At 40.3% G+C, this 16847-nt stretch overlaps 1 protein-coding gene across 2 annotated transcripts; it reads left to right on the forward strand.

The window, feature by feature from the left end:
- Positions 1–2873: 2873 nt before the first annotated feature.
- LOC137374958 (extracellular calcium-sensing receptor-like) lies at positions 2874–16293 on the forward strand. Of its 2 annotated transcripts, XM_068041572.1 has the most exons (6): positions 2874–2998; positions 5840–6131; positions 7226–8056; positions 8788–9012; positions 15174–15297; positions 15380–16293. In XM_068041572.1, the coding sequence occupies exons 2-6, from the start codon at positions 5874–5876 to the stop codon at positions 16291–16293; spliced, it is 2352 nt and encodes a 783-aa protein (XP_067897673.1). In that variant the 5' UTR covers positions 2874–2998; positions 5840–5873. The 2 variants fall into 2 exon arrangements, with proteins under 2 accessions (XP_067897673.1, XP_067897674.1); XM_068041573.1 differs by lacking the exon at positions 2874–2998 and having other exon boundaries at positions 5853–6131; positions 7226–8026.
- Positions 16294–16847: the final 554 nt, after the last annotated feature.

Consider the following 16847-nt stretch of genomic DNA (forward strand, 5'->3'; position numbering starts at 1 on the left):
GGATGGATGAATGGATGGATGGATGGAAAGAGGAGAAGGTGTTGTTCCCATGTGCCTGCTGCCATTTTCCATTTAGGTGGTAGAGGTTGTGAGTTTGGAAGGTACTGTTGAAGGCATCTTGGCAGTTTCTGCAGAGTTTCTTGTATATGGTACACAGTGCTGGAACTCTACACGAGTGGTGGAGGGAATGAATCTTTAAGGTGGGGGATGGGTCGCCGATCAGGCAAGCTGCTTTTTCCTAAATGGTGTTGAACTCCTAACGTATTGTTGGAGCTGCATTCATCCAGGCCAGTGGAAAGTACTCCAGCACCCTCTTGCCTAAGTCATAGCCAAAGAGTCATCGAGTCATTTACGACCTAGAAAGAGACGATACGGTCCATCAAGTCCACGCCAGCTCTCCATGGAGCTTTCAGTCAATCCCTCTCCTCCACGCAATCCGTATAATGTTGCAAGTTTATTTCTTTCAAGTGGCTATTCAATTTCCTTCTGAGATAATTGATTATCTTTGCTTCCACCACCCTTGTGGACAACGAGTTCCAGGTCATTACCACCCACTGCATAAAAAAGTTCTTCCTCATAATCCCCCTGCATCTCTTGCCCAAAAACGTCCATCTGTGTGCCCTACTCCTTGTACTATTAGGTACTGCGAACAGTTTTCCATGTGTAACTTATCTAAGTCTGCCATAATCTTGTTCACCTCTATTAAATCCCCCCTCAATATTCTTTGCTCTAAGAACAACCGGAGCTTTTCCAACTTAATCTTATAACTAAAATTACCCCATCCCTGGAAACATTCTGGTAACTCTCCTCTGGACCCTCTCAAGGACCCTCACATCCTTCCTAAAGTGTGGTGACCAGAACTGGATGCAATGTTCCAGTTGGGGCTTAACCAGAGCCTTGTAAACGTTCAGCATAACTTCCCTGTTTTTGTACTCACTTCCTCTATTTATGGAACCCAAGATCCCATATACTTTACTAAACACTCTCTCGACATGTCTTGCCACTTTAAAAGATCAATGCGCTTGCATCCCGTGGTCCCTCAGTTCCTGCACATATTTGAGAACGGTGCCATTAAGTATATATTCACTCTTCCTGTTCTTTCTGCCAAAATGCATCACCTCACACTTCCCGGTATTAAATTCCAGTTGCCACCTGTCTGCCCATTCCACTAATCTATCTATGTCCTGTTATGGTAGCGTATATAATTCTCATTGTTTGCCACACCTCCAAGTTTGATGTCATGAGTAAATTTTGAGATTCTAATCTGTCTTCCAAAATCCAAGTCATTTATATATAGCAAAAAAGCAATCACCCCAGGACTGACACTTGGGGAACAGCTCTGTATATCATCTTCCAGTCTGAAAAACAACCATTTACGATGACTTAAATAAAAGCAAAATACTGCGGATGCTGGAAATCTGAAACAAAAACAAGAAATTCTGGAATCACTCAGCAGGTCTGGCAGCATCTGTGGAAAGAGAAGCAGAGTTAATGGTTCGGGTCACTGACCCGAACCGTTAACTCTGCTTCTCTTTCCACAGATGCTGCCAGACCTGCTGAGTGATTCCAGAATTTCTTGTTTTTGTTTCATTTACTGTGACTTGCTGTTTTCTATCCATAAACCATTTTTTTTTATCCAATTGGACACTGGCTCTCCTAATACCAAATGCCAATGACACAAAGGGATATGGGGATAGTATGGGAAAAAGGCATTGAAGTGGGTGATTGTAAGAGTTGAATGGCCTAGTTCAGAGTAAATTCGGCATATATTCTCTGGAGTGTAGAAGAATGAGAGGAGAATTGAGACATACAAGATTCTGAAAGGGCTTGATAGGATCGAAGCTGAGAGATTGTTCCCACTTTGAATCTAGAACAAGGGGACACAGTCTCAGGATATGGGGTCAATCATTCAGAACTGAGATGAGGAGAAATCACTACACTCGAAAGGTTGTGAATCTTTAGAATACTCTACCCCAGAGGGTTGTGAATGCTCAATAATTGAATACATTTAAGGCTGGGGTAGATGGATGTTTGATCTCACAGGGAATCAAGGGATATGGGGAGCGAGCAGGAAAGTGGAATTGAAGCCCAAGATCAACCATGTTCATATTGAATGGCGGAGCAGACTCAATGGGCCATATAGTCTACTTCTGCTTCTATTTCTTGTGTTCTTGTGTTCTTGTGGAATGAGGTTCTTAATACATTCAAAATGAAGTTGCAATTTCACTTCAAGTAGCGACCAGAATAAATCTTCTCCCAGAGTTTTTCACTCCTACGAAAGTATAAAGCAACAGAGGTATAGCATTAAAAACACAATACGCATGACTATTTTGATTGACTCGCTATCGCGTGCATTTATCTACTCATTCTTGCACACCATGGGATTCAAAAACAGGTGCACTACATGATTGATTTTAAAAGTTATTGCTTCGGGGATCAAGTTGGCCCTCTTGGATTCAACATGAAGTATATCCAATCTGAAACATTTTAGATATCACAGCACCAAAGGATTAGTGAGATTAGTGTACAAATGAAGCAGAGTGAAGAGGGGATTTTTTTTCCGGTAATAGCGATGACAGTGTTGTTTTATTCCCTTTTAAATTATGCTTCTTTTCATCGAGGAAGAGCCAATTGCTACTCGATTTCCTTTTGGGACTTCTCGCTAATTAGGTAAAGATACATGAACAATGAGGTTTATGTAAGGAAACTTTAAGTGCCCAACAATATATAACAACTGCGAACAATGCAGTACATTGCCACAACAGCAGTCACGTTTAATGGTGATGGACTGTCTATTGTTCTCTGTGTTATTATTATCTGTTCTTACCTCTGTTCGGATGGCAGATGAACCAAAGTGCAAACCGTGGGGAAAGTTTGACTTACGGGGGTTGTCTAAGGACGCAGACATCGTTCTGGGCGGAGTTTTCAGTGTCCACGTCGATGTGGAAGATCAAAATTTCTCCTTCAGAACTGAACCAAAAGCGGTAAAATGTACACGGTTAGTAAAACGTTGCCGTTTTCTTCTTGTGTTGCATTTAATCTTATTTACGGATTAGTGTTATAGACAACTGGAAAATTAATGTTGTTGAATCCTAAGTAATTTTTCTATATTCATGAATGTCAGATTCGAATGATTAATGAGTGATCATAGGGTTTGTCATTTGAATACAATTCTATGAAGTAAATTGGAAATGATGGAAAAAATAATATTGACATGATACACGACCAGTCGGTGGAAATGTGTCACCCGAGATCTGCGGAAATTAATGTTTTATGAAATCTTGAATCACATTGGATTGAAAGATCGCAAATGGGCTGTTATTATTTGACAACTTCAAGCTAATATGTTTGAATTCAAAAGAAACATAAAATATGCCTGAAGCAAAAACAGAAAATGCTGAAATTACTCAGCAGGTCAGGCAACATCTGTGGAGAATAAAACAAAGTTAACAATTCAGCAATATCTCATATTTGTTTCCTGGTTTGCGTTAAATTAACGGCACACATTGCTGCCACTGTGTGACGTTGGTGGAGGCAGTGAATGTTTGTGGATTGGGTGCCAATCAAGCAGGCTGCTTTGTCCTGGATGGTGTCGAGGTTCCTGAGTGTTGCTGGAGTTGCACCCATCCAGGCAGGTGAAGAGTATTCCATCACACTCCTGACTTGTGCCTTGCTGATGGTGGACAGGCTTTGGCGAGTCAGGAGGTGAGATACTCTCCGCAGGATCCCTAGCCTCTGACCTGCTCTTGTAGTGACGAGATTTATATGGCTACTCTAGTTCAGTTTCTGGTCAATGGTAGCCCCTAGGATGTTGATAGTGGGAAATTCAGTGATGGTAATGCCGTTGAATGTCAAGGGGAGATGGTTAGATTCTCTCGTGTTGGAGATGGTCATTGCCTGGCACTTGCATGGTGTGAATGTTACTTGCCAAATATCAGCCGATGCCTAGATATTGTCCAGGTCTTGCTGCATTTCTACATGGACTGCTTCAGTAGCTGAGGAGTTGTGAAGCATGCTGAACATTGTGCAATCATCGGCGAACATCCCCACTTCTACCTTATGATTGAATGAAGGTCATTGATGAAGCAGCTGAAGATGGTTGAGCCGAGGATTCTACCTTGAGGAACTCCTGCAGTGATGGCCTGGAGCTCAGATGATTGACCTCCAACAATCACAACCATCTTCCTTTGCGCTAGGTGTGACTCCAACCAGCAGAGAGTTTTCCCACTGATTCCCTTTGACTTCCGTTTTGCTAGGGCTTCTTGATGCCATACTCAGTCAAATGCTGCCTTGATGTCAAGCGCAGCCACTTTCATCTCATCTCTTGATTTTCGCTCTTTTGTCCTTGCTTGAATGAAGGCTGCAATGAGGTCAGGAGCTGCCCAAATAAAGATTTTCCTTTATTGACAATTAAAGTGAACTGGTCTGCCGAGCTGTAGTGAAATCTGACAATGTTTAGTTACCTCTAGACTTCCCACCTTCCACTCTCCATAAGCTTAAACTCATCCTAAACCCTATTGTCCGTACCAAACTGGAAGTAAGTCCAGAAATAACCAGCAGGTCTAACAACATCTGGGGAGGGAGACACAGAGTTAGAGTTTCAGGTCTGCGACCCTTCATCAGAACTGCTGTTTGTGGGTGATTGTTGTGTGAAAATTGGCAGCCGCATTTCCAACATTACAACAGTGACTGCACTGCAAAAATACTTCATTGGCTGTGAGGCACTTTGGAAAGTCCAATGGTTGTGAAAGATAAAGATTCCCATCCTTGTTTTCAAATCCCTCCATGCTCTGTTTCCTAACTCTGGAACAACCTGCTACAGCCCTACAACCCTCTGAGGCATCTGCACTCCTCCAATTTTGGTCTCTTGTGCTTCACCTATTTAACACGCTCCACATTGGTGGCCTTGCCTTCAGTTGCAGAGACCCTAAGCTCTGGAATTCCCTCCCCAAACCTCCCCACCTCTCTACTTCTCTTTCCTTCTTTAAAGCGCTCCTTAACATCTGCTCCTTGCACCAAACTTTTGGTCACCATTACGAATATCTCCTTGTTTGCTTCATGTCAGATTTTGTCTGACAACGCTCCTGTGAAGCACCTTGGGTCATTTTACTATGTTAGTAGTAAAGTAGCGAAATAGTTATTGTTGTTAGCACTGCATTCATTGCAGGCATCATCTGCAGCAAAGGTTCATAGGGTAATCCTAAAAGCAAATTTATCGCCTTGGAATCTCACCAACGGGCAGAAATCATAATATTTTCAAAACACCAAATTTCTGTGATCCATTTGCAACAATAATCTAATGTATATACCCCAGTTGAGTAATTTTGACGGTTGTAATAAGAGAACAGATAAAATTTGCTAAATGCAATTATTACTATCTCTTTCCTTTTTCATACTTGGCCAATGTTCTTTAATCGCAGATACCAGTGATCAAGAATGTTATTTATAGATTAGAAATCTAGGCTTCAAATGATTACATGCTTGTCCAATTTATTGTCGTTTCTAAAAAAATTGCGTTGAGAAACATATTAACCAAGACCAATTTAAGACCTGAAACTGATGTTGACACCAATCATACTTATCTATTGCAAACGATTTCTTTAAAAAATATATCATAAGTCTTGAGGAGAATGGATATTGCCTTCCTTGTGTTTCTAAACGAGAGAGTACCTTAATCCTAATACACTATTTTCTACCTAATTGTGCTTTATTCTGTGGTTGGAGCTCTTAAGAAGTATTTTCCTTTTTCAAAATATATTGCTACTGTGACTGTCGTCTCTATTAAAGCGAGGAACGTAAATTCCTCTTTTTCATTCATATGCAATTGTGTTTTCTGCAGCTTTCGGTTCAGACTTTTCCGTCTTGCAATAACTATGATCTTTGCAATAGAAGAAATCAACAAGAACCCAAATCTGCTTCCAAACGTTACTCTGGGATACAGGATTTATGATTCTTGTGGCAGGCCCACTGTATCAACAAAAGCAGCCTTTGAGTTTTTAAACAGATTAGAAATGACATCTTCAGATTTTGCCTGCAAACGAGCTCCCGTGGTTCCTGCTATTGTTGGTGATTCTGGATCATCACAGACCTTAGCAATCGCATCTTTAATCGCCCCATTTAGGATCCCTGTGGTAAGCTGTTTAATAAATAAATAATATAACAGCTGATGCACGAAAATGGGGAAACGAACAAGTATTGATCGCTTCCATTCAACTCCTCACTGTTAGATTCCCATAAAATAATACTGCTTTAAGCAACCGAAATTTTTTCTTCACAAAACCATTGTCATAAGTCTGGCTAAAATTACAGCCTTTCTTCTGTTCTGTTTATGTTCAGCTGCATGCCAGTGCCATTTGTACATACCTTTGCTCAGTTAATGTATTATGAACTAATTGTAAGGCTCATTTATTCGTCTTATATCGGGGCTGGAGCGCGTGATTATGAATAAAGAAACTCATCTTGTTCAGCATGATACTTTTTCAAACTAGCGTGTTATTTATATCCTTATTCAAAAAGTGGGATTTGTTTTTTAATGGTTGAGATAAAAATTATAAACAAAACATCATGTCCACTTAACGCTTTCAACTTCATACATCATTTCATGTTTATCGACTGATTTCATATGTACATTTGTAAATATAACCGGAATCAAACAATTATCAACTTATTCCCCCCTATTTGTTGTTAATTCAGTCTTAAAGTATCATTAAAAAATCCACAATTTGCTAAACCACTTGGCTGAAGTTGTAATATTTTATCTGACGTGTCTATGTTCACCTGTGGTATTTAAGATTATTAGTGCTTTTATACAAATGTAGTTGGGCAATTTGCCTAAAGTACAGTTGCTTTTCTAATTTCCACCATTCCTTTCGCAAACCAAAAATGCTTTCCAGTTATTTTATTGGGAAGGATATTTATATTTCCAGTTGCATTCTTAGTAATGAATACTAAAGGTAGTTGTGAAATAAATAAAAAAAACTAAGCGAAACTGAAGCAGACATTTGGGCTTTCTAAATGTTGCAAAATAAAACCTGTCAATGATTAATAAAGACAAACCACCAGCATTGTATTATATAAAATCCTTGCAGCAAAGTAAAGATTACTATAATAAGTGCCAAATTACTCTATTTACATACTACAAATGATACTTATAACATGAATTAGATACTTTTCACTGAAGGTATAATATATGTTATTTGTGCTTGTTACATCACTTTATCTCCAGGTTAGCTACGTCGCTACATGTGCATGCCTGAGCAACAGACATGAATATCCATCATTTTTTAGAACAATTCCGAGCGATTACTTTCAGGTGAAAGCATTAGCTCAACTTATAAAACATTTTGGATGGACCTGGATCGGGACAATCAGAAGCGATAATGACTATGGTAATTTTGGGATGCAGGCTTTTACAGAGGCTGTGCAAGAGCTCGGCATTTGTATCGCGTTCTCTGAGTCTTTTCATAGAACATACTCGAGGGAAAAAATACTTCAAACTATAGACATTATAAAAAAATCTTCCACAAAAGTTATTTTAGCTTTCCTTGCACAAGCGGATATGAGCATTTTGCTACAGGAAGTTGTACGGCAGAATTTGACTGGCATACAATGGATAGGCAGCGAGGCTTGGGTCTCCACCAGGGTTCTGCCCCTTGAAGAAAGTAAACTATTCCTTGCTGGCACAATTGGAATTGCAGTTCGGAAAGTACATGTGCCAGGATTGAAAGAATTTCTAATGCAGACTCACCCATCTGCATATCCGGGAAACCCCTTAATGGAAGAGTTTTGGGAAAGAACGTTCAGCTGTAAATTAAGGCGCGCACAAAACAAATTCAACAACTTTAAACCTTTGTTTAAGGAATGTACTGGAAAAGAAAATTTGCATATAGCACACAACGATTTCACAGATGTGTCTGAGTACAGAGTAACGTACAACGTGTATAAATCGACTTATGCTCTCGCTCACGCTCTTCATGATATGCTCTCATGTGAAAATGGCAGTGGACCATTTTCTAATAACAGTTGTGCAAATATTTCAAACTTTCAACCTTGGCAGGTAAATACTTTTCCAAATAAATGTTGTATGAAAATAAGCTCACATTAAATAATTTTTATATTAATGATAATGGTATGTCTAGGGAAAGGTATATCACCATGTTTCAAGGATTGCATGAACGAAAGGAAAACTTGTTAGAGGGCCTTCTGGAACCTCCGACTGTCCCAAAAGGCTTTGCAGTGGTTTTAAATGTAGTTCGCGTTTCAATGTCGGAAACGGCAGCTAATTTGGACACATCGCCGTCTCACAAACGGGATGTGACATTGATCAAATAATATTTATTTTTTTATTTTTATTTATTTAGAGATAGAGCACTGAAACAGGCCCTTCGGCCCACCGAATCTGTGCCGACCATCAGAAACCCATTTTTATGAATCCTACATTAATCCCATATTCCTACCACATCCCGAATATCTCCCGACCACCTACCTATACTAGGGGCAATTTATAATGGCCAATTTACCTATCAACCTGCAAGTCTTTGGCTGTGGGAGGAAACCGGAGCACCCGGCGAAAACCCACGCGGTCACAGGAAGAACTTTCAAACTCCGCACAGGCAGGACCCAGAATTAAACCCGGGTCGCTGGAGCTGTGAAGCTGCGGTGCTAACCACTGCGCCATTATCTTTCAGTAATACTAGTTAAAGGATTGATATAAACAGAATTACCCTGCTCTCTTTCGAAATGGAGTCAAAATGTTGTTTCTTACTACATTATGAATTTCTGATCTAGCTTCTACATTACATGAAAACAGTTAACTTCAGGACAAAGACAGGGGAAAAAATATATTTTGATAATAATGGCGACCCGGTGGCGACATACGACATCGTAAACTGGCAGGCGACTGATCTCGGTGCTGATATTGTAATTGTTGGACAATATGATGGAGCTGCTCCCACGGGCCAAAAATTTGTTCTATCCGAGGAGGCAATCGTATGGAGTGGAGGCCGGACTACGGTGAGGATTCTCATTGCATGTAAAGAATCTCAAATCTTAGAGGTGTTTACTCAACTGAGTCTATTTGTAAACAGAGCGAGCATTATAACTCATTCTTTATTAAAATTTCTATATTATAACTCCACCTCGAGCTGATATTGGCTTCAGACCGGGGTGTGGGTTACGCTACTATATGCATTCTATTGTTCTTTCAGCAAGTAATAGCATGAGACCATGTTGGAGAGCAGGAATGGCTCACAACCTCCATCCTTTATATCACTTGATGTCTGGGTGTTCAAATCTCTCCATGGCGCCGTCTCGCCCTATCTCTGTAACTTCTTTCAGCGGTCTAGGCCCCAAACTACGAAATCCCTCCCTGAACCTATCTACATCTTTCTTCTCCTTTAAGATTCTGCTTAACACCTACCTCTTAGGCCAAACATATATAAAGAAATGACACCAAAACCATCATCACAACAGAATATCCGAACGGCTGCAACTTAAGAGACAACTCTCTTGCAGAGGACAAATCGGGAATGCAAAAACGACAGGATTGCCTGCCACTGTGTTTATCTTCACGGGACCTTTCAGCTTTAAGTGTATACCTGGAATCAGATTGACCATTGGAACAAAGAAAAAATGACATACACCAATGGACTGGATTACCAATATACCACTAATAATTAATTATTTGAAGTTCGAAGCCAAATTGAATCCTAATGTTGACAATTTGATAAGAATACCGCGAGTCACTGTGAGTAGCTACTCTATTAGTACATTGGTGAAGACTCATTCAGTTTGATATATTAAAAAAGAAAGACTTACAGTGCTTTTCACGACCTCAGGGCCTGACCGAAAGATCTCCACGGCAAAAAGGTGGTCACCCACATCAAGGCCCACAAATAGCAAAGTGATAATCGCCTAGATTTTGCCATCAGTAGCAATTCCTCTAGGATGGTTGGCGTGGATTTTTCCTTTCCCGCCTGCAGTTTGAATCTGGCCAAGACAAGGGTTGTATCAAGCAACATGTCACCAAGCAAGGTAAGCAGCCTTTCACATTGACGTATTCTCAGAGCCAGCAAACTAGGAACTAATAGGCACTGCATTTTTTAATTTTAATTACAATTTTACAGAGAGTAAAATCAATGACTGGGACATACATATAGGATTATCAGAAACATTTTAATAAGATATTTTTATCATAATGGAGAAATTTGATATTCCATATAAAATAAGCTTTTCAGGACCATGAGACTGTTGGTACTTGATATTTGGTACTTGATTACAGGCTGTGGGGACTAAAACAGCGCACTGTATGGGAAGTTTATAATCACTAATCATTTACCTGTACAAATGGGGATTCCAGGAGTTGCTGTCAGTTTCAGAGAAGCATTGATGATAAATTCTGATAACTTTACTGTCATTATTATTGCACAATCAGGACCAATATATCTTTAGTGATGTTAGTTGAATGATAAATATTTGCCAGAACACCAGGGAGGATTCCCCTGCTCTTCCTCAGAATAGTCCCACCTAAGAGAACAGCTGTTGTCTGGCCCAGAATTCCTGGTCAGTGATTCTACACCTCCCAGAGCATGCACTGGTGAAATCCCAACAGACTGCATTCAACTTGTCCTTGCATACTATTAGTCTCACTGCAAAAAACATTTGAAAAAGTTACACCTTGTTGAATGAGATATAATTGGCGTTATCACGCCATATGAGTGCATAATCACTGCTGAACCTTGTCACTGGCTCTGAAAAACGAATAATATATTTGTGGAATGTCAACATTTCCCATGAAGAAAAGCAACTGATACAAAATTCTGAAGGAGAGAATCTATCTCACTTGGAGAGGCAAAATTTGATTAGGTATACTCAGCATGGATTTGTCAGAGGGAGGTCATGCCTAACAAATTTGATTGAATTTTTTGAGCATGTGAACAGGTGTGTAGATGATGTAGTTAACATGGATTTCAGCAAAGCCTTTGACAAGGTCCCACATGGGAGACTTATCAAGAAAGCAAATGCACATGGGATACAGGGTAACTTGATAAGGTGGATTCAAAATTGGCTTATCTGTAGGAGACAGAGAGTGATGGCAGACGGCTGTTTTAGTGACTGGAAACCAGTGTCCAGTGGCGTACCACAGGGATCTGTGCTGGGTCAATTATTGTTTGTCATTTATATACCGACATAGATGACTATGTGGGGGGTAGGATCAGTAAGTTCACGGATGACACAAAGATTGGCTGAGTGGTTAACAGTGAGGTTGAGTGTCTTTTAGTTTAGTGATACAGCACTGAAACAGGCCCTTCGGCCCACCGAGTCTGTGCCGACCATCAACCACCCATTTATACTAATCATACACTATTTCCATATTCCTACCACATCCCCACGTCCCTATATTTCCCTACCACCTACCTATACTCAGGGCAATTTATAATGGCCAATTTTATCTATCAACCTGCAAGTCTTTGGCGTGTGGGAGGAAACCGGAGCACCCTGAGGAAACCCACGAAGACACAGGGAGAACTTGCAAACTCCACACAGGCAGTACCCAGAATTGAACCCGTTTAGCTGGAGCTGTGAGGCTGTGGTGCTAACCACTGCACCACTGTGCAGTGTCTTGGGTTACAGGAAGATATAGATGGGATGGTGAAATTGGCAGAAAAGTGGCAGATGGAATTTAACGCTGAAAAGTGTGAGGGGATACACTTTGGAAGGAGTAATGTGACATGGAAGTATTCGCTGAATGGCCTGACACTGGGAAGTTCCGAGGAAGAAACGGTGCTTGGCGTGTTTGTCCAAAGATCTCTGAAGGCAGAAGGGCAGGTTAATAGGGTGGTGAAAAAGTCATATGGGACACTTGCCTTTATCAATCGAGGCATAGATTACAAAAGCAGGGAGGTCATGTTGGAGTTGTACAGAACTTTGGTAAGACCACAGCTGGAGTACTGTGTGCAATTCTGGTCGCCACATTCTAGGAAGGATGTGATTGCATTTGAGGGGGTGCAGAGGCGATTCACCAGGATGTTGCCTGGGATGGAACATTTAAGCTATGAAGAGAGGATGGATAGGCTTGGGTTGTTTTCGCTGAAGCAGTGAAGACGGAGGGGTGACCTGATTGAGGTGTACAAGCTTATGAGGGGCATGCACAGGGTGAATAGAGAGCTGCTGTTCCCCTTAGTTGAAGGGTCAGTTACGAGGGGACACAAGTTTAAGGTGAGTGGTGGGAGGTTTAACGGGGATTTGAGGAAGAACGTTTTTACCCAGAGGGTGGTGACAGTCTGGAAAACCCTGCCTGGGAGGGTGGTAGATGCGGGATGCCTCACATCCTTTAAAAAGTACCTGGAAGAGCACTTGTCACGTCATGACATTCAAGGCTATGGGCCAAGGGCTGACAAATGGGGTTAGGTAGACTGGTCAGGTGTCTTGAATGCATCGGTGCAGACTTGATGGGCCGAAGTGCCTCTTATGTATTATTCTGTGATTCTGTGATTTTCAAAGGTTTTTTGAATTTTCTTTGTGATATTTATCTTCCACCTTAATCCTGTGTATATGTCCAAATTATTTATATCAGTCTCTTTAAAATTTTAACTGAAAGAGACAAATTCAGTGTTTTGTACTTCCTGTTTTGTGATCTGTGGGAATGCTCCAACGGGACTGGCTGTTTAGCATGCTTGATTTCATCGCTGCTGCTTAATGCCTGGAGATGGCTATGACTTGCTAATAGATTCAACCTGACATCGGCAAAGTGAAATCCATGCCACAGAGCTCACAAGATCTTTGTGGGCAGCTTTCTTCACGTTCCGCGGTGAGCACCATCACTTCAGCGCTGCTCACAAAATCGGGGCCATAATGGAACACTTGTGCATGGGTTCTGACAAGACGTTGCATCTTGTTCTACTACAGCATAATAAGTCTGAGACAAGCTCTTGGCATAGATAATTTTGAGAAGTAGGAAGCAGAGTTTTTAGCATAGATAATTATTTAGATTGTTAGGAGGAGGCAAGTAGAGTAGGGGTACAAGCTTTTTACTCTATATGTAAATACCTGGAATGTGAAAGTAAGGGGAAAATTTGCAAGTTTTCACGTAATGTTTTGTTTGGAAGAATGGCACACTCGAAGGCAAAAACAGAAAATGGCCAGAAAAAGCAATTTTAACTGTTTAAGTCAGCCAGTGGATAGCATAAAGGAAAGAAATTCAACGTAAGAAAATATGAGGCAGCATACTTTTGAGGCAATATCTGAACTGTTGTCTAACTCAGCAATCTGGGGAGTTAATGGACACAGGATTCGGGCGGACAGTATACAGATATTTGAATATTCACTCACGATAAAAAAAAACATCAAAAGAGCAATTAGATTCTGGGCTTCATGAAGTACAAAATATAGCATATAGTGCTGCAGCGATATGAGTATTGGCCTGCTTTCATTTGTAATACTGGGCTCATAGTTAGATGTTCTGTCTTAAGAAGAATGTTATGGATTTGGAAAAGTATAGTCATGGAATGAAAGCAATCGAGTTATGGTGAAAGACGAGGTACACTTTGGTGATAAAAGTGAAGGGAATTGGTAAAATTATTGTGGATAACTCTTCCCTATAGTAGGATAATCAAATATGAACATTTTAAAAATCAAACTGATCTGGTTAAACGTGAATCCAATAATTAATTACATGAAAGGCTGCAAGAATTTTGAATGCATTGCTAGAGAAGGTCTGGATTAAGAATTAATCAAATGCTTAAAGGGAAGAAACAAAAGTATTAAGGAATAGGAAGGAAGTGCAGGAAGTTGGAATTAAAAAGGACGGAAATTGCATGGATAGTATAATTGCAGTACAGCTGAGTGGAATGGCACATTGTAGTTTGTGGTGTTCCAGTATAATTTTACTGTAAACAGAATGTTCACAAACATATTTATGACATGCCTGCACGTAACAATTAGACAAATCTCCGGAAAAAAGGATGCCTCCCGTTTGCCCTTACTCGATATGGCGGGCGGCGACTTTCAGGTTAGAAATGTACACTTACTTCCACTCCTCCATTTTGGTCATCTCAGGAGCAAGAATGGCTGCTACGTGGTCCAATTTAATCAGCATAGTCTCCAAAACATATTCAAATCACATCAACCTTCTCATGTTCCATTCTTTTTATACTCCAATGACCATCCTTGACCACTTCCTTGTATCCCTCACCACTTAAAACTCCTCTATCCAAACAAATCCCATTTCCATATATGTCTACCCTTGGCACACAAACACCCCTTCAAGTATAAGATAACGGGATTTGCAAACCCCTAACTGCTGGACTCGTGCCGCTCCATTTGCCGCTTTTGCAGTCATTAATTTGCTTAGCCGCTATGTAAGCTCTACTTTTCATGCTCACGCCCAATCAAAAAATATACTTATTTCGTCCCACACACGCCCTACCATGTGGCCATATATTTATTCCCGCAAGACTTAGAAATGGGTAGATGTGTTCTGGTTGCAAGCAACTCGTTTAACTGTTGATCACCAGAGCAGGCTGGGTTACATCAAATACATTGCAGCCTCATTCTTCTCAGCCATTATGCTTGGATCATTCTGATGATTTTTTCCCTCCGCTAGCAACTTTCTTCTTAACTCCTTCCATCTCAACCCCAATTGCAGATGTGAAGATTTCATGAAATTCGTTTCCTCTAACATTGAGATCAGCAATTCAGCTGCCTCTTCCTTTCCTTTTCATTTCCCGCAAACCTCCCCGAAATTTATTACTGCCTTCCCCTGAATCAACGTCTTAGTCTAGTTTTTCTCCCATACCCCTTATCACTTCTAAAAGATCCATTTCCTGCTCTCTTTAGCGATTGCCACTAAGTTGCTGATCTTCCTGGCCAACATGATAGCTGACGTTGTAAATGGTTCCCTCTCCTCAGGTACTTTATGCTTCCTTTAAAAACTGCAATCGTTAATCTTTTTTCAAAAAAGAAATTCTAACCTTGAGCCCCTGTTCTTATGAACTACCATTCCATCTCCAACCTCACTTTCCTCCCTAAAATCCTAACACGTTCCACACCTGCTTCAGTCTTTCCTGAAAATGAAATAGCCAGCAGCTTTCGCAAAGTGGACGTTTCATATCCTTAATAACATTGTCAAGGATAAACTCGAATATCGCTGAAATATTTTTCATTTTGATTCTAAGGTTCCGAAAGCAATTTGCTCCGTAAGTTGCGCTCCAGGAACAAGGAAAGCTGCAAGGATAGGGCAACCCAAATGCTGCTTTGATTGTGTACAATGTGCCCAAAGTGAAATTAGCAACATTACTGGTAAGATACGTGTCAGATCTCCACTTATTTGATAAGAATCTATCACACATTTTATTTCTAAATGCAACATTTTTCTTTTTAGATTCAACCGATTGCATTCCATGTCCAACAGAATACAAGTCCAATGCACAGCGAGACCAATGCATACTAAAGGAGATTGAATTTCTATCCTTTAATGAGATCATGGGGATTATTCTAGTGACACTGGCATTACTTGGATGTTGCATCACGTTAATCGTATTTGTTACATTTTTCACTTACAGAGACACTCCAATTGTTAAAGCTAACAACTCAGAGTTAAGCTTCCTCCTTATTTTTGCACTAATGCTTTGTTTTCTATGTTCTATTACGTTTATCGGAGAACCCTCAGTCTGGTCTTGCATGTTACGACACACAGCATTTGGGATTGCATTTGTTCTTTGCATATCTTGCGTTTTGGGCAAAACAATTATTGTAGTCCTGGCATTTAAAGCAACTCTTCCCAACAACAACATAATGAAGTGGTTTGGGCCAGCGCAGCAGCGACTGACTGTTTTAATTCTTACTTTGTTGCAATGCTTAATATGCACGATCTGGCTCACCACATCACCACCATATCCTCTGAAAAACAGCGATTATTTTAACGAGATAATAGTTTTTGAATGCAATGTAGGGTCTGCAATTGCCTTTTATTGTGTACTGGGTTACATTGGATTTCTGTCTTGTGTGTGCTTTGTGGTCGCCTTTCTCGCTCGACAACTTCCTGATAATTTCAATGAAGCTAAACACATAACTTTTAGCATGCTTATCTTCTGCGCGGTTTGGATAACATTCATTCCAGCTTATGTGAGTTCTCCTGGGAAGTACACGGTAGCTGTAGAAGTGTTTGCTATTTTAGCATCTAGCTTCGCCTTGCTGATCTGTATTTTTGCTCCTAAATGTTATATTATCTTGCTGAGACGCGAAAAGAATACTAGAAAACATGTAATGGGCAAAATGCCCTCCAAAAAGCTTTGAGAATTTATAAAGCTGCGTTCAGCTTTCTTTGATGATGTTTTTGTTATTATCTTGATGTAAATTAGAATTTCAGTGCACATTGCTTATATCTAAACTGCAAGGCATTTGCTGTACGGCAGCAAGGTAATTTGGTAAAATTACAAGCGTATTGAAGTTTTGCTCACATTCTATCCGTACTTGCGTTCTGTTTTCATTAAAAATGGATCAATTACTTATTAATTTATGTGATTCACGAAGCCTTACATGTCTACCGTTTGAACACGACGATCATCGACTTGCTACGGTTCTGGCTGAAAATCAGATTCTGGTGGAAACTAAATTAACAATAATTCAAGTCTTAAAATGCTTAATCTAAACAGACTGCACAACATTTCTTGGAATCAAAATAGTATATATTGAGTTATTACATCTTTCTGAGGTATTGCAACAAGCGGCGACTGACTGTGCCCGAAATGCCTCTTTTTTGAAGGTAGCCCATTGCTCAGTTCCCGTTTTCCCTGCCAGCATTTGTCTCAAATTTATTCATCCCAAATCCATTCTTACCCCATTGAAGT

This window comes from Heterodontus francisci, chromosome 11, assembly GCF_036365525.1.
Source record: "Heterodontus francisci isolate sHetFra1 chromosome 11, sHetFra1.hap1, whole genome shotgun sequence".
NCBI classification, from domain to species: domain Eukaryota; kingdom Metazoa; phylum Chordata; class Chondrichthyes; order Heterodontiformes; family Heterodontidae; genus Heterodontus; species Heterodontus francisci.

Coding starts and splice junctions, on each gene's coding strand:
- LOC137374958 (XM_068041572.1), top strand. CDS start 5,874: ATGATCTTTGCAATAGAAGAAATCAACAAGAACCCAAATCTGCTTCCA. Junction 9,013..15,173: donor GGAGTGGAGGCCGGACTACG/GTGAGGATTCTC, acceptor TTTGATTCTAAG/GTTCCGAAAGCAATTTGCTC. Junction 15,298..15,379: donor TGAAATTAGCAACATTACTG/GTAAGATACGTG, acceptor TTTTCTTTTTAG/ATTCAACCGATTGCATTCCA.